Here is a 16,777-nt window from a genome sequence, read left to right as displayed (position 1 = left end):
CCTTGAGGCTGCAGGCTCGCAGTCCCGGATCCCTGGTGGCCAACTAAAAGCACTGGGAGACAGGATCTACCAGACCTAGGGTCCTGGGCATCCCAGGGCCCCAGGACCTGGAAGGGACCCCCTGCACACTGTGAGGGGCTGGGTCACCTCGCCAGGTGCCTGGAGGGGGGAGGGGGCTCTGTGACACTTGGGGCTTCGACTCCTGGGTTCTTGGCCTGTGCGGGGTGGGGGGAGGGAGGAGGTTGAGTGCCAGGGAGCAGAGGGCGTGGCTGTGGGGTCAGATGCCTGCGTCCTGGGAGATCAACAAGCTAGACCCTGGGGGAAATGACTCGGAGGGGAGGCGAGCTCGCAGCCTACCCCTCGGGGCTGGGGAGGTGGTACTCTGGCTGAACTGGACACCTGAGAGTCTGGTAACTGGTGTAGATGTGGGGTCTCCCAGGATCAGCATGGTGAGGCGCCAGGATGCCCAGGGACTCTGAGACATCTTGGTTGCCTTATGGCCCAAAGACCCGAGTCCTGCTTCCTGTGAGGGTGGGGAGCTCAGTTCCAACTTTCTCAGAAGCAGACCTGCCTGGGTTCCCTTCTGGGGGCATCCTGAATTCCTGAATGCTTCTTTCCAGGGACTGGAAAACTAGCATCCCTTGGGGGGTGGGGAGGGGTTCATATCCTCGTTGTCACAGGACAGGGCATGCCTGAGTCCTTTGGGGAGAAGGGGAGACCCCTATTTTTATGGGATCTTTTTCTGGAAGAGATTCCCCATCCCCTGTTTTTTTTTTTTTTTAAAGTCAAGATGCCTAAATCCTGATTGGGGAGGGTCTGGGGGAGCATGTTGTGCAGACAACCAGCTCCTATCTTTGCGGGGTCAGGATGCCCAGGTCTTCCTCTGAGAAGGGGAGGCTTGCTCCCTGTTTCCACAAGGCCGACTCCAGCGTGCCGTCCTGGGGAGGAACGGGATGCGCGGCCCCTATTTTCGGCCCATCCCAAGTGCCCATCCTCGCCGGGGAGTGCGAGTACGGGGCGGGCCGGGCGGGGGGGGGGGGCGGGAAGCGGGGGGCGGCAGTGCCCAGCCCGGGCCTCACCCCAGCCGGCCGCAGGCTTGCAGGCAGTGAGCCCGGCAGCTCCCCGGGGCCCGCCTCCCCGCCCCCCGCGCCGAGGGCTCCCCCAGATCCGGGCGGGCGGGCGGGAGGGCGCGGCGGCGGCCAATGAGCGCGCTCGCCGTCTCCGGGAGCCGGGCCGGCTCTGCCCGCCTGGCATTGGGCACGCGGTGGGCAGCGGCGGGCGGGGCCTGGGGGGTCCTCGCGCCTGGTTGGGCCAGGCTTGTTGCTGGGTAACGGGGCGGCGAGTTTCCCCTGGCAACGGCGGCGGGTACCGCTCACTGGCTGGCCGGGAAGGAGGGGGGGCGCGGGCGCGGGCAGGCCCCGCAGACCCCAGCAACAGCGCGCGGCCCCCGCCCCGCCGGGGAGCGGTAACCTTCACACGCGCCGGCCGCTCGGACCCTGCGGACTCCGGCGCCCCCGCCCAGCCCCCACCCGGCTCCAGTCCAACCCCGGGGCCTGGGAGGCCGGCCGCACTGAGGGGACCCGGGAGGCCCCCCCTCCCCACCGCGGAAAGCCAGGACTCAGCGCCTGCTCTGAAAAGTTAAGTCCTTCTCAACTCCCTCTCGCGTACTGAGAAATCTACTTCCCCGGAACAGCATTCTAGATACCGGGGCAGGTTGCGGGTCCGCAGTAAACTAGCTGGGACGTTGTTTTCTTCACCCAGCACTTCACATGGAGCCCAGCACTGCCCGATACGATACTGTCCTACCTGCGTTACAAATCGGAACTCATTTATTAATCTTCACACTGAAGTTGGGGTCCTATGGCGATCGTCTTTGTACACGTGGGGAAACTGAGGCTCAGAAGGAGGAAGCTACTTCCTCAAGGTCATCGTTTGAACCTAGGCAGCCTGATTCCAAAATCTGGACGCTGTATATCTTCACTGTGTTGACTGTCCCTTTGAGAGGCATTAATAGTCCAAATAAGAGACTTCCCCGGGTGGCTCAGTGGCTAAGACTCCGCACTCCCAATGCAGGAGGCCTAGGTTCGATCCCTGGTCGGGGTGCTAGATCTCACATGCTACAATAAAGACCCAGTGCAGCCAAATATATAAAGAAAACATTCAAAATATATAAAGAAAACATTCAACATTTCAATGGCCAGCCAGTGAAACACATTAATGGCTGGCCCACTGGCCGGACTTGAAACCCCTGCCCCAGCCTGAGGGTCTTAGCTGGAAGATCTTGTCTGGATTCTCAGAGAATCAATAGCTCCCTCCACACAGGTCAGAGAAATGATGTATGAAGGATCCATTAGAGCCCAGTGCTTCATTTTTACCGACCTTCTTACTCAGAAGAATCCTCTGGGGTAGGGACCTGTGCCGTCCTGACTCACAGGTGAGGAAATTAATCAAGGAACAGAGATGGGACCACTTGCCCAAGGTCACACAGGCCGAAGGTGGCAGAGCTGGGGATTCTAGGTCAGGCCATCAAGTCTATAGAGCACCAGCTCATGGGTGAGATTCTGTGCATTCTTGGGGGAGGAGGGAATGGGCCTCAGTTATGGAGATCCTGGTGACTTTCTTTTAGCCAGTGGTTCTCAACCTGGGTGATTTTTGTCTCCCCCAGGTGATTCCCATGTGACACTAGTGGTAAAGAACCTGCCTGCCAATGAAGGAGATGTAAGAGACGAGAGTTCAATCCCTGGGTTGGGAAGATCCCCTGGAGAAGGGCATGGCAACCCACTTCAGTATTCATGCCTGGCGAATCCCATGGACAGAAGAGCTTGGCAGGCTACAGTCCATAGGGTCGCAAAGAGTCGGACACGACTGAAGCAACTTAGCATGCATGTGGGTGATATTAAGCAGTGTTTGCAGACCTTTTTTTTTTTTTTTTTTGGCAGACATTTTTGATTGTCACAAAGGGAGGGGCCGCTACTGGCCTCCAGGGGATAGAGGTCAGGGTGAATGCTAAATATCCTACAAATCACCAGACAGTCCCCACAACAAAGACACATTGGACCTCACTTGTCAGTAGAGAGGAGATTAACAGACTGCTCTAGGGACTTCCCTGGGGGTCCAGTGGTTAGGACTCTGCGCCTCCACTGCTGGGGGCATGGGTCCCATCCCTGGTCTGGGAACTAAGATCCTGCATGCCGCTGGGCCGAAAAGCAAAACTTTGCTCTCTGCCAAGCCTGACCTCCCCCACCCTCAGCCAACCCATCCTGACCCCTCTTATTTTCTCTCCACCTGGTCTCCCCCTGGCTCTTTCTGACTCCCTCCACTCCCCTGGTCTGAGTCTTCCTGTTTCTATATTTCTATTTGCCTCTGTTGCTCGTCCTCTCTCAAAGGTATTGGTGACCCCTCAGAGCCTCAGAACCCTCTGTCCCCTCTCCAGGGGAGCAGGGATCAGAGGCAGGGTTGGAGGGAATGGTTCTTCAGAAAATTAGAGGAGGGAGTCCCTGGGTCCCTCAGGAGATCTGCTGGGGTGGTGGTGGTGGGAAAATTTAGTCTGGAAGGTGGAGGTTGGGGCTTATCCCTCCTTGGGCCCATAGGATGTGGGTCTCAAAAAGGAAGCCCTTCAGCCAGTCACAGTTTTTTTTTTTTTTGCCCATATAGGGTTTTTAAGTTTTATTTATTTTTTATTTTTGGCTGTGCTGGGTCTTTGTTGCTGTACAGACTTTCTCCAGTTACAGGAAGCAGGGGGAGCTACTAGTTGCGGTGCTCAGGCTTCTCATTACAGTGGCTTCCCTTGTTGCCTAGCACAGGGTCTATGCACCTGCGCTGCAGTAGTTGTGGCTCCAAGGCTCGAGGGTACAAGCTCAGTAGTTGCGGTGCACAGGCTTAGTTGCCCCACAGCATGTGGGATCTTCCCAGACCAGGAATCGAACCAGTGTCCCCTGCATTGTAAGCCAGATTCTTAACCACTGGAGCCAGGCAAGCCCGCTCATATAGTTTCTAATTTTGACTTTGCAGGCCTCCAGAAGACACATGCTTTTTCCATTTAGCCACAGTCCCCACCATGCCCTGTTGTCTTACATTGGACTCATTTCTCTCATTTATTTCATGATGGCCTTGAGTTTGAGACCCCTGGTCTGGTGGGTGAGAGGATGCCAGAATTTGGAACAGGATCTGGACTAGATCATGGGAAGGGTCCTGACTGGTACCACTGCTTGTGGCCTGGTAGATTCTTGGTCTTCTCCTCCTCTCCCACTCTTACTCACCAAGCAAGATTCCTTCACCCTCATTTTCTTCTCAGAAGAACATTCCAGCACATGTGACCTCCTGGTATCCAGCCTGAGACAAGGCAGCTTTAAGGCATTGGCCAGTGGATAAGATGTACAGGCTGATCCATGAACCTTTCTCCTGATTGCATCACTTCCAGGTCGAGCAAACATTGACAATAATTAGTTATACTAGTGATAGAGTGTGTGCACGCGTACTTAGTCACTTCGGTCGTGTCTGATTCTTTGTGAACCCATGGACTATAGCCTGCCAGGCTCTTCCCTCCGTGAGATTCTCCGGGCAAGAACACTGGAGTGAGTTGCCATGACCTCCTCCTGGGGACCTTCCCCACCCAGAGATCAAACCCATGTCTCTTACATCACCTGCACTGGCAGGTGGATTCTTTACCACTAGCATCACCTGGAAAGCTCCCTGGAGTTAACATTTATTAGGCACTTATCATATGAGCATATACACATGCACATACATATGAGACACTGTACTCACTGACTTCCACGCATGATCTCATTTAATAAATGTCTAAAGAAGCATTTCTAAAACGCCTTTAAATTCGATCTATAGGCAGCAATACATCCATTTTCTTTGTGACTTGGTATGTAACCGCGATAATAAAATTTTCACAAAAACAATATTTTCCTTTGACTTCAACATTTTAAAAATGATATTATTTTGTTTTGTTTTGTTTTTTTGTCTGATCAAGAGCCACTAAAGTTGCAGGCAGAAGGGACTGACTATAAAGGGACACAAGGGGGGATTTCCCTGGTGGTCCAGTGGCTAAGACGCCGTGTTCCCAATGCAGGGGACCTGGATTCAACCCTTGGTCAGGGAACTAGATCCCACATGTGGCAACTAAGAGTTTGCCTGCAGCAACCCACATGCCACAACAAAGGCACACATGCCACAATCAAAGGTCCTGTGCGCCGCAACTGAGACCTTACACAGTCAAATAAATACATAAATAAAATATCAAAAAATAAAAAAGGGGGGGCACAAGAGAAGTCTTGCAGAGGGCAATAGACAGGGTTCAAATTTGGATGTGGTGATGTACAACAGTGTCCATTTGTCCCAACTCCCCAAACTATACACGTAAAAAGAGTAAATGCTATGGTATGTAAATACATCTCAGTGAATTCAGAATAAGATCCACACCAGTGATTTCACAATACATGGTTCACACACATGGGTCATGACCCACAGTTTGGAAGGGGAATTCCCTGATGATCTGGTCCAGTGGTTAGAACTACACTGTTTTCACCGCCAAGGACCTGGGTCCAACCCCTGGTCAGGGAACTAAGATCCCACAAGCTGGGTGGCACAGCCAAAATAAATAAATAAAGAGATTGAAAAAAGAAAAAGAAAAATGAAACACACTGGACGAAAGACAGGAAGAAAAGGTCAATGAATGAATGATTGAGTGAATGAAGGAAAGGAAGCAGAGAGGGAGGGTGAACTGGTCCCCAGTATTTGAAGGAGGGAGATCACACGTGAGACCTGCATTCTCTGCTCTTGGGAAATCGAAGCATCTGGCCACACTTGAGAACCTGGACAAGCCCCTCTCTGCTGGGTACTCAGAGGCTACTTGCCCTCTGATGACGCTGTGGGGTTTGGGGTATGATGCAAAGGGAATGGAGGGTGCAGAGGCGACAGAGCCCCGGAGCTTTAGACACCACCTCGCGTCACCACATCAGAGTGGGGGAAGCAGTGACGAAGGGAGACTGAGAAAGGAAAGGGAACTGAAAGGCAGAAAACCCCGGGTGAGAGCCACTGCAGAGGCTGCCCGGGCATGTCCCGTGCCAGCTGCCTGGGGCTTTCTTCTCCCTCTGGGTCCCTCACCAGATTCGTGGTGAGTGCAGACAGGTGCACATGTTCTGGAGCGTGTCCCAGCAGCGGGCCAGTTAGCAGGAACCTGTCACAGGTGTGACTTTGTGACTTTCTGTTGGGGGAGTCTGTCTTTTTATGTCTGACTTGATCTGTGTCCGGGAGGGTCAATTTCTTGACAGTTTTCATGTGTCAGCTATGAGTTGATGGGGGTGTGTTTGTGTGTGAACTGCTGGGGGGGGGTCCCTATAGGTGTTTCTACACACTGTAGATCAAGCAGTGTGTCCAAGTGTCCCAGGGACAGGTGTCGTGTGTGTATGTGTGTGTGTGTGTGTGTGTGTGTGTATGTGTGTGTCCTGCTCTGCCTATCAGGAAGTTTCGGTTTGCCGACAAGACAAGCTCTTAGTGGGTGTCTGTGTGGGTCCACCACTGTGTGTTTGTGTGTTGTGGGTACCTGAACAGAGCTTGTGAACATGATTGGTTTGTGAGCCTAGGTGTGCTCAGCAGTGCCGATGTTTGTGCAACTTCTGTGTCTGTGACACGGAGTCCCAGTGAAACTGTTAGGAAGTCGTGTTATGTATGTATTTGTGCCTGAATGGTTGAGTGCCCCGTCAGTACGTGAGTTTGTGCGTCCACGCCCCTGTCCAGGGAGTGGATCTGGCGTGTCTGCGAGTGGGCTTGGCCCCGTGGCCCCGACGCACGTGGCTTTGTGTACCCTGGAGCGCCGGGCGGTCAGCCTGCACACACGTCTCGGGGTGTGTGTCTGTGGGTCCCAGTCACTGTGTCAGTGTGTCAGTGTGTGCGTGTCCAGCTGTCCCGCCCGTCCGGAAGGCCGATCGGCGCGCCTCCGCCCCCAGGCCCAAGCCTTGCCCCGCCCCCGGCTGCAGGGAAACCCCCCGCGCCGAGGTAGGGGGCGCGGCGCGCGCCTGCAAGTCCCGACTTGTCCGCGGCGGGCGGGCCGGGCCGTGGCGTCACTCGGGGGCGGGGCGTGGGACCCGCCAGGCGGGGGCGGGGCGGGGCGGGGCGGGGCGGCCGCCGAGCTGGCCCGGGATCCGCCGGGCGGCTTGAGACGCGGCGCGAGCCACATGCGAGCGGGCGCCTGGCGGCGGCGGCAGCAACAGCGACAGCAGCAGCAGCAGCGGCAGCGGCAGCAGTAGCAGTGACCAGGACGCGGACGCGCCTGCGGTTCGAGGAGCAGCTGCGGCAGCAACAGCAACAGCCACTGCAGTTAGAGCGGCACCAGCCGCAACGAGCGGCGCTCGGCGGGCGCGCCCTCCTGAAGGAAGCCGCCCGCCCCCCATCGCCATCCCCTCCGGCGTGTTCATGCCCCCGGGGTGAGTGTGCGCATCCCGAATCCCCGCCAGCCGCGATTGGCCAGGCCGGGTGGGCTCCCTGGAGGAGGTGGCGGGAGTGCACTCGGAGAGACAGTGCGGGGCGAGGGCGCGCCGCGTCGCTACATCGGGCTCCCCTCTCTCCCTGCCCTCCCCACCCTCCACGAGGCTGGGGACCCTGGGCAGGAGGCACTGAGGGTCCAAGAGCGCAGGTGCCTCCGCGGTCTGGCGGGTTTGTTTACAAACAATGGGGCGCGGGCTCGGCAGCGCCCCCTGGCGGCCAGTGCGGGCCCGGGGAAGTAAGTCGCCCCGGACTGCCCCGGCCCCTGCAGTCCCGGAGGGGCGGGGGGTGGGGTGGGGGGGACGGCGTGGAGGGGCGGCCACACCCCGAGCGCGCGCCCGCTGGGGGCGGCGACAGGGGGCGGCTCGCGGGCCGAGGAGTCTGCGGCTCCTGCGGGCGGGGGCTGCGCCCCAGCAACAGCCGGTTATTGGCCCCGCGCTCGCCTGGCGGGCGGGGCGGGCGCACGTGGCGGCGGCGGCGGCGTGGTGGGGGGGGACTATGACAGCGCAGGGGGGCGTCTGGGCCCGCCGTGGGAGCGCGCGTGTGCGGGGTGGTGGATCTGCAGGTGTCTCGCCTGGGTGTGTGCGCGTGTCTGGCTCCGAGTTTGTGCTGGGGTCTGCAGGGAGTGGCTGTGCCGGTCCCGGGGCGTGTTGGGGCTGTGGCCCCGTCAGGGTGTGCGGCGCCGTCCCCGTGTGTGTGTGTGAGGGGGTTCTCTCCGTGTGTGCTGCGGCGCCTGAGGGCTGGGCGCTGTGTTGATGTGTGTGGTGTACTTGTGTGTGTTCTGAGAGTTGTCTCTGTGTGCTGTTTGGGGGTGAGTCTGTGGCTCCCGGTTGCCTGCTTGCGCTGTGGTGTGTGTGTGCGTTGCCGGAGTGAGCTGTTTGTGTGTTTACGTGTGCATCTTGCCCGACGGGCTGTGTTTGTGAGTGCTTGTGTGTCTTGTCTGTGTGGACTGTGTCTGTGTCTATCTCCAGGGCATCTGGCTCAGCTCAGCGTTTGCGGATGTCTATTTTCTGTCCAGGTGTCTGTGTGAGTTCTGCGTTGTGTGTGTGTGTGTGTGTGTGTGGTGGGGGGTTGTCTCAGTCTGTGTTTGGCTTGTGTGTCTGGGATCCGCGTCTGGGAATTAAGGAGCTAGGCTCTGTGGGGTCTCGGCAGAGCAGTCAGTAGGTGCTGCTGGCAGCTTCTTGTACAGGGATGTGTCTGAGCCCGTGTGTGTGTGTGTGTGTGTGTGTGCGTGTGTGTGTGTGTGTGTGAGAGAGAGAGAGAGAGAGAGAGAGAGACAGAGTGCGTGTGTTGAGTCTGAGGGGCTTGTCTCTGTGATCGGCTGGCTCATGTGTCATGTGGGCTGCGTGTGTGTAGTGTTTATGTCAGTCACGTGAGACCAGTGTTTTCTGAGGGTGCTTTAGGTGTGCGCCCTGCCAGGCCAGTGTGGGATTAGCTGTAGTGTGTGTGTGCGCGTGTCCAGGGCTGACAGTTGGTAATGGTGTTTGGAGGTTGAAGGAGGAGGGTGGGTTGATGTCTGCTGTCCGTGTTGTTGCTGGCATGTGGCGATTCATCTAGATCTGATGACATGTGTGCCTGCTTTACATGTGTCCCGGGATCTGAGAGTTGGTGACAAGTGGGTGTGTTGCAGTTGTACGGGTCCCTGTGTGTCCGTGGAGGTCTGTTTTGTGTTGATATGTGTGTGAGTCCTGAGGGGTGTAGGTCTTATCTGTTGCGGGTGCCTTATGGGGAGGGGCACGTGTGCCTGAGAAGTGACAGTGGCCCAGCTGGTGTGTCTGTCTGTGCTTGTGACGGCCGCATTGTGAGTCTCTGTGGCTCCGTGGGCATATTACCAGCGGGTCAGTGGGTGAGATCCTGACAGTTCGTGTATCTGTTTTTGAGATGGAGGGGCTGGGGTGTACCAGCCAGCATGCAGCGTGTGGATAGCTGTTCCGTGGTCTGTGTGTATGTGTGTGTGTGTGTCCTGGGACCGTCTCAGTGTTTTGAGGTACAAATAGGAGGCCCAGTGGGAGGTCGGGCGGGCCAGTCCTGCGTGAGCCCTCTGTGTGTGTTGTGTACCCTCCACATACACCCCCTCTTGGTCCTGTGTGAGTCCTGGTGTTTGTTGTGTGAGCAATCGCAGTGCCTGGCTGCCCTCTGTGTGTGTCTGTGTGTGTGTGTGTGCATGCGCGCGCACCCATTGCTGTGTTCCAAAAGTTAACCCTGCCATCCCAGGCCCTGTGTGAGTCCCAGGTTGGGTGACTTTGTGTTGGGGGGCTGTCAGCCCTTAAACTCACACTGCTGACAGGCCTACAAGTCTGGGACCTGCATGAGCCCCTGTCCTTGCTGTGAGAACCATCCTGTGCCTCCGCGTCCCTGATCCCTCCTGTATGCCGGTCTCCATGTTCGGGGGAGGCTCTCTGAGTTGGCTGGGCCTGGGGTCAGCCCCGGGACGGGGGTATCTGAGGGCCCATCACACACACCTATAGCCCCCTCCATTACAGCTGTGTGTCCTGGACCCTGGTGGGCTGCTGCAGCCCACCATGCAGGCAGAGGTGGGGTGCCCTGTGTACCCCGCGTGGGGTGGGTACCTCGTGGGGCTCCCCCTGCACTGCCCCGCTGCTGACCGCACCCCTCTGCCCTGTCCCGCAGGCCCCAGGGAGCGCCATGGCCCGAGCACGCCAGGAGGGCAGCTCCCCGGAGCCCGTAGAGGGCCTGGCCCGCGACGGCCCGCGCCCCTTCCCGCTCAGCCGCCTGGTGCCCTCGGCGGTGTCCTGCGGCCTCTGCGAACCCGGCCTGCCTGCTGCCCCGGCTGCCCCCGCCCTGTTGCCCGCCGCCTACCTCTGCGCCCCCACCGCCCCGCCCGCCGTCACCGCTGCCCTGGGGGCCCCCCGCTGGCCTGGGGGTCCCCGCAGCCGGCCCCGAGGCCCGCGACCCGACGGTGAGTGCCTGCCCCGCACCCGAGATGCCGGGAGCTGGGAAAAGAGAGACCCCGAGGAACCCAGGAAAGGGGAGTGAGTCGGGGGAGGTGGCGAGCCGGCCGGGCCACGGGAGGGTGTGGCCAGTGTGGTCTTTGTGTTGCAAGAAGCAGGAAGACGGAGTGGGAGGTTGGGGGGTGGGGGGAGGCCAACTGGGAAGTCCCTCCTGGAATCGGACTGCAGTCCGCGAGCTGCAGCCCACGGCCTTTTCCGGGCCCCGGGCAACAGCTGTTTTCCAGCCCCCCACCCTCTCCAGGTCTGGGTCCCCGGAGCCCCTTGAGGACTGCAGCTGGAGAAAGTGTGGGCAGAGGGGACTGTCACTTCAGGACTTCGGGGAGGGGTCGAGGGTGGCCTGGTGCCTTTATCTGCATCTCTTTGCCCAGGGCCCGCCCTCTCCGCAGCCGGAGAGGAGGAAGGAGGGGGAGGGGCCATTGTCTAGGGGAAAGGGTGGGGGGGGCGGGTCTTGGGGAGGGAAGGGTTAAAGGTCCCCTGCCTGCTGGGCTGTTAACTCCGTGGTGCCCGGCCGGCCCGTACGGTGGCAAGGGAGAGGTTGTCCCCGCTCCCCTCCCCACCTGTCCCCGGAACCTGGAGAGGTCAGGAGAGGGCAGACTTCCCTGGCCAGCGGAGGCAGGAGGAGACCCGGTTCCTAGACCAGAGTCACAGGCATGGAAACTGAGGCCCTGAGGTTAGTTCTCAGGGATCCCTCAGGACCCGGCGTGACAGGGAGGAAGAGACGTCAGAGGAACGCAGAAAGTGCGCGGGGACGTCCCGCATCCTAGCCTCCGGGCTCACAGGGGGCCACGGGCCGGCCTTCTGGTTTGCAGGCCTTTGCCACATCCGGGGGTGTGGCCTCACTGTGGTTGGACACTAGAGGGCAGGAGACCCGAGGCTTGTGACTCGGGGTGTAGTCAGTCCCCGTATCCCTGTGTGACCTTGGGCCACTTCCTAGGGGGAGCCTCAGTTTCCCTGTCGGTTGAGTAGAGCAGTCAAAATTTGGCAATCGTTTTGCAAGGAGCCTGGCCGGCCACGGTCCATGGGGTCGCAAAAAGAGTCGGACGCGACTGAGCGACCTAAACATCAACAAACAACTTTGGTAGGACAAGAGGAAGCACTTCCAGACTAACACGGGGAGTGGGGTGGTAACTGGCTAGACAGGTGAGCCCAGGAAGGCCTCCCCAGGACTTCTTTTTTCCCTCGGGGAGTAGAGGTAAGAAATCTAGCTCTTAAGAGGGCTGGCAAAGTGGCATCGCTAGAGATGAGGTGGGGATCCGAAGAGAAGTCAGGCGACGGGAAAAGGGAGAAGCAAGTCCTAGCCAGCCGGCCCTCCTCCGGGCCACTGCAGGGCCTTAGAGGGGTGGTGGGTGTGACCCCGGCCCCGGCTTTTCCCAGGTCCTCAGCCTTCACTCTCGCCCGCGGAGCAGCACCTGGAATCGCCAGTGCCGAGCGCCCCGGGGGCCCTGGCGGGCGGCCCCACCCAAGCGGCCCCGGGAGTCCGGGGGGAGGAGGAGCAGTGGGCCCGAGAGATCGGGGCCCAGCTGCGGCGGATGGCGGACGACCTCAACGCGCTGTACGAGCGGCGGGTGAGTGCTGGGGGAGGGGTAGACGGCAGGTGGGACTTCCCGCCGGGGAGGGGGCTGCGGCGGCCCAGCCAGATGTGCAGCAGCTGCTGCCCTGCGCGGCGGGGTCGCGCCGGGGACAGGCAGCTGGGAGGGGCGGCGTGGTCGCCGAGCCGCCGCCGAAGGGCCAGTGCCGCGGCCGGCACGGCTCGGGCGAGGGTCGGGGCCGGAGCGTCCGCGAGCACCGCTGCGTGCCCGGGGCCCGCGGCCGCGGGGACTAAGGGCGGCGCTCGGTGGAGCGGCTCATATATCCCGGGCTATTTATAGCCGATGAGTCAGCAGCGGCGGCGCAGCCGCGCCCGCCCCTCCAACCCGCCCGCGCGGCGGCTGCGGCGGCGGCGGCGGCGCACCACCGCGCTTCCCGGGGGGCTGGGGGCGGGGCCTGGAGCTCCGCCCCGCCGGAGGCCCCGCCCCCGGGCGCGCGGCCAGGCCTCTCATTACAACCAGATCCTTGAAGCCTGAGGCGGTGGAACGGAGAATAACAGACACCCGGGCGCCCACCACCCTGCTCTGTCCAACCTGAACATTACAGCCACACTGCTTGCTTATTCGAGGAAAAAAACAAAAACCGGATGTTGCGAAGCCCCTTGACCCTCTTCCCCTCCCCGCTTTCAAAGGAAACCTCACAGATTGGCTTGTCCCATTGGTCCGCGGGTGTTGATTCTTTTACAACACATTCACCAGGCCACAAACAATACTTAGAATTGCGAGGCGTTTCAGACTTAATAAACGTGATCTGGTGTGTTCCTCTCAAAGCTGCTCCCACCCCCTCAGTGTTATGCATGAGATACATCCACGTGGGCAAGGGAGCTTCAGTTCATTCATTTTCACTGCCACATCGCATAGCATTCCATTGGATCACCATGTAGTATCCGTCTTCATTTTCTCATTGGTGGGTATTTAGGATATTCCAGAAGTGTCTCAAATTTTTTAATGTAATTTACTTTTTTTGTTATTTCTTTTGGCTCTTCCAAAAAATGCATATCTCCAGGCACACACGTGTGTCTCCACAGTAGATACCTGGGTGGTCTGCTGGCCCCTAGCCTTGATAAATGATAGCTGGCTTGCTCAGCAAGGTGACTGTGCCAAGTGGCACACCACAGTGGGATGGTGGCATTTCTGCCAATCTCATGTGCCCCTTGGTCACCTTCTCTTGGCTGGAAAATTCTGTGGGGACTGAGGCAGAGACAAACTGGTACCAGGCAGCCCACCCCCAGGCACCCATGAAGATCTGAGCTTCTTGTTCGCATCTGTAAAATGGGTTTCTTCTTCCCATCTGGTGGGGATGAGATTAGTTCCTTGGCACAGGACCTAGGCCTCCACTCAGCACAGAGAGTGGAGAGAACTGTAGCTCTCCATAAATATTGAATATTGTTGATTTTTATTGGAGGGCAGCCTTTTCTTCTATCTAGCTTCCTTCATTTCTGCTTTCCTAGCACTGTGAACTGAGATGGTCCCAGAGGCTGCCCCCAGCCTTCACCCTGCCACTCGGGAAAGGGCTGGGGGTTCGCTTGGCCCAAACATATTTTTGTATAGCTTCAGCACTGAATAGTTCCCAGTTCCTGCAGAGTGTTCTAGAATCGCTGAGACAGGAGGGCTGTCTGCTCCCTTCTGTGTGTCTCATCAGCTTTCAATGGGAGGGCAGGTGGGCTGCGGTCCAGCCTACCCCTCAAGCCCGGGTGACTTCGGTCGGTGACTGTCTTCATCTGGAGACTAGGGACTAGGAGTCTGCTGATATGCACAGGCCCTATGCTGAGGGCCTCATCCACATCCTCTCCCTCCTAGTCTCTTCCAGGCCAGGAGATGACCCAATGAACTGATAACAGGATGGCCCTCAGTGGGTTTGTGGAGGGACTGTGCCTACCTCCTCGCTGCCCTAGAACCTGACCCCCTTGCGCACCCCACCCCGGAGTCTCTGGCCTAACTTCCTCTCTGCTCCCTTCCCAGAGACAAGAGGAGCAGCAGCGACACCGCCCGTCGCCCTGGAGAGTCCTGTACAATCTCATCATGGGACTCCTGCCCTTCCCCGGGGGCCGCGGAGCCCGCGAGGTGGAGCCCAATTAGGTGCCTGTACCCGCCCGGTGGACGTCGCGGACTCGGGGGGGCAGGACCCTCCCAACTCCTGACGCCCTGGCCAGCGCGGGGGACTCTTTCTGCACCATGTAGCATACTGGACTACAGCCCTGCCCAACCCAGGGGCGGGCCAGGGCAGCCACTCCCGACCCAGCCCCGGCCTAGCCCCGGGGAGCACTGATGGAGACGTGGACTCCTGGGCCCCTGGCTGAGGGGCCAGGGGAGAGAGGGCTGACGGACTCGGCGTCTGAAGGCGGCGGGGACCGAGGGGGCAGGGCCTGCGCTGCTCCCCTCTGCCGTCCACCACCATCTCAGGAAAGGCTGCTGGTGCTGGCTGCCCATTCCAGCTGCAGCGGTGACACTGGGGGGCGGGGGTCTCTCCCCCCAGCGCTCCTTCACTTTGGGCCTGGCCTCAGGCCCCTGGTGCTTCCCCCCCTCCTCCCGGGGAGGGGGCCCATGAAGAGCAAATGAGCCAAACGTGACCACTAGCCTCCTGGAGCCAGAGAGTGGGGTGCGTCCTGACGGGTGCCCCGGCCCAGCGCCCAGCCATCTTCCCTGAGCCAGCCGGCGGGTGGTGGGCATGCCTGCCTCACCTTCATCTGGGGGTGGCCAGGAGGGGCCCAGACTGTGAATCCTGTGCTCTGCCCGCGACCACCCCCCGCTTCCCCCCCCCCATCAATCCCATTGCATAGGTTTAGAGAGAGCACGTGTGACCACTGGCATTCATTTGGGGGGTGGGATATTTTGGCGAAAGCCGCCCCAGCCTTAGTCCCCAGGGCGAAGCGCTGGGGGGAGACGGGGAGTCAGGGAGGGGGGGAAAATCTCAGAAGAGGGAGGAGTCTGGGAGCGGGGAGGGATGGCCCAGCCTGTAAAATACTGTATATGCGCTGCTGTAGATACCGGAATGAATTTTCTGTACATGTTTGGTTAATTTTTTTTGTACATGATTTTTGTATGTTTCCTTTTCAATAAAATCAGATTGGAACAGTGGATACTCTACTCTTGTCAGCTCTCCTTCCCCGCGGTGGGGCCTGGGCCCAGCCTGTGACCCTCGTCTGGGAGGAGGTGGCAGGGCAGTGCCTGGAGCACCCTGGGGTGTCTGTCACTCTGGTTAAAGGAAGTCTCTGAGACATTATGGGAGACCAACCTTCATGCACCCCTCCTGGGCTCCCACTAAAAGCTAAGCCCTGAGAAGACAGGGCTTTTGGGGAACTTTCTCACTTTATTCCTATTGGATAAAACATCAGGGGGCTTGAGATTCACAGAATGAGTGAATGACCTTTAACTTACTCAGAAGTCCCACCGTGAGGAGCCCCGGGGAACGTGTCAACCCTGAGACAGACCTGGTGGGCACTGGCAGGCGGGTTCTTCACCACTAGTGCCACTTGGGAAGCCCAAGCATCCTCTAACCTAGCGTTAAAACCCCGTGTAGAAAAAACAAACAAAAAAACCCTGTGTTGAATTAATACAAGGGGAGGGACTTCCCTTGCTGTCCAGTGGTTAATACTCCGCGTTCCCAATGCAGGGGGCCTGGGTTCGATCCCTCGTCAGGGAACTAGATCCTATGTACCAAAATTCCTGCATGCCACAACTAGGTACAGCCAAATTAAAAGCACAAAACCCTGTGTTGAATTAACACAAGAAGGGGAGGGATTTCCCTGGTGGGCCAGTGGTTAGGATGCCTCACTTCCACTGCAGGGGGCCCATGTTCCTTTCCTGGTCAGGGGAACTAAGATCCCAAGGGCAAAGTGGTATGGCCACCCCTGAAAAAAGGAAAATACAAGGACCGCTTCTACTGCTATCTTCCAGAAAACAGGGTAATGGGCCAAATGTTTCTCCTGTGGCATCTTCTGGCCCAGACAGGCTCAGACCCCACCCAGCCTTGCCCCTCCCCCTGGGTGTCCTAGTAAAGGGGCAGTTCAGAGAAAACGTTTTTTTGGGGGCGGGGGGTGTGGTGCATGTGGACCTTTGTTTCCCAACCAGGGATCGAATGTGCACCCGCTGCAGTGGAAAAGCAGCATCCTAACCACTGGACCACCAAGGCATTCCCCAAAAATGGCTCTTCTCAAGGGGCAGGCTGAGGGAAACAGAAACACGAACCATCCTTTTGGACAGGAATTTGGCAAAACCTTGTCAAGCTGAGGATGTACCTGCCTATGGCAATAAGTGCCTTCCGGGGTGTCTCACAAGTGGATGTTTGGGGCTTTCCTGGTGGGTCAGTGGTAAGGAATCCAGCTGCCAGTGCAGGAGACACAGCTTCGATCCCCTGAGCTGAGAGGATCTCACATGCCACCGAGCAACTAAGCCCGTGCACCTCAACTACTAAGCCCGTGCTCTGGAGCCTGGGAGCCGCAACTACTGAGCCCAGGTGCCACAGCAATTGAAGCCCGCACACCCTAGAGCCCGTGCTCCCCAAAAGAAGCCCAAGAACCGCAACTAGGAAGGAGCCCCCACACTCCGCAAATAGAAAAGAGCCTGTGCAGCAACGAAGACCCAGCACAGCCAGAAATAAAAAGAAGGGGACGTCCACAGGTGTCCAAGTGCTGGCAAGACACAAAGCCGCCACCTAAGTAGCAAGAGCCATCATTTTAAAGGGTAAATCAAGTCTGCGGTCACACAATAGAACAGACAGCAGTGAAC

At 58.6% G+C, this 16,777-nt stretch overlaps 1 protein-coding gene across 2 annotated transcripts; it reads left to right on the top strand.

Moving 5' to 3' along the window:
- The first annotated feature begins 6,049 nt into the window (after positions 1 to 6,049).
- On the top strand, positions 6,050 to 15,126 carry BBC3 (BCL2 binding component 3). 2 transcript variants are annotated; one of them, XM_065920667.1, is made up of 4 exons: positions 6,050 to 6,196; positions 10,123 to 10,411; positions 11,838 to 12,028; positions 14,012 to 15,126. In XM_065920667.1, the coding sequence occupies exons 1-4, from the start codon at positions 6,065 to 6,067 to the stop codon at positions 14,126 to 14,128; spliced, it is 729 nt and encodes a 242-aa protein (XP_065776739.1). In that variant the 5' UTR covers positions 6,050 to 6,064; the 3' UTR covers positions 14,129 to 15,126. The 2 variants fall into 2 exon arrangements, with proteins under 2 accessions (XP_065776739.1, XP_065776740.1); XM_065920668.1 differs by lacking the exon at positions 6,050 to 6,196 and adding an exon at positions 7,297 to 7,433.
- Positions 15,127 to 16,777: the final 1,651 nt, after the last annotated feature.

This window comes from Muntiacus reevesi, chromosome 2 (assembly GCF_963930625.1).
Source record: "Muntiacus reevesi chromosome 2, mMunRee1.1, whole genome shotgun sequence".
In the NCBI taxonomy this organism is placed as follows: domain Eukaryota; kingdom Metazoa; phylum Chordata; class Mammalia; order Artiodactyla; family Cervidae; genus Muntiacus; species Muntiacus reevesi.
This window is presented reverse-complemented; position numbering and strand designations above follow the sequence as displayed.

What these genes read in the sequence shown, in the direction of transcription:
- BBC3 (XM_065920667.1), top strand. Translation starts at nt 6,065, where the DNA reads ATGTCCCGTGCCAGCTGCCTGGGGCTTTCTTCTCCCTCTGGGTCCCTC. An exon ending in TTAGCAGGAACCTGTCACAG is followed by an intron (nt 6,197 to 10,122) that starts GTGTGACTTTGT and finishes CCTGTCCCGCAG; the next exon opens with GCCCCAGGGAGCGCCATGGC. An exon ending in ACGCGCTGTACGAGCGGCGG is followed by an intron (nt 12,029 to 14,011) that starts GTGAGTGCTGGG and finishes CTCCCTTCCCAG; the next exon opens with AGACAAGAGGAGCAGCAGCG.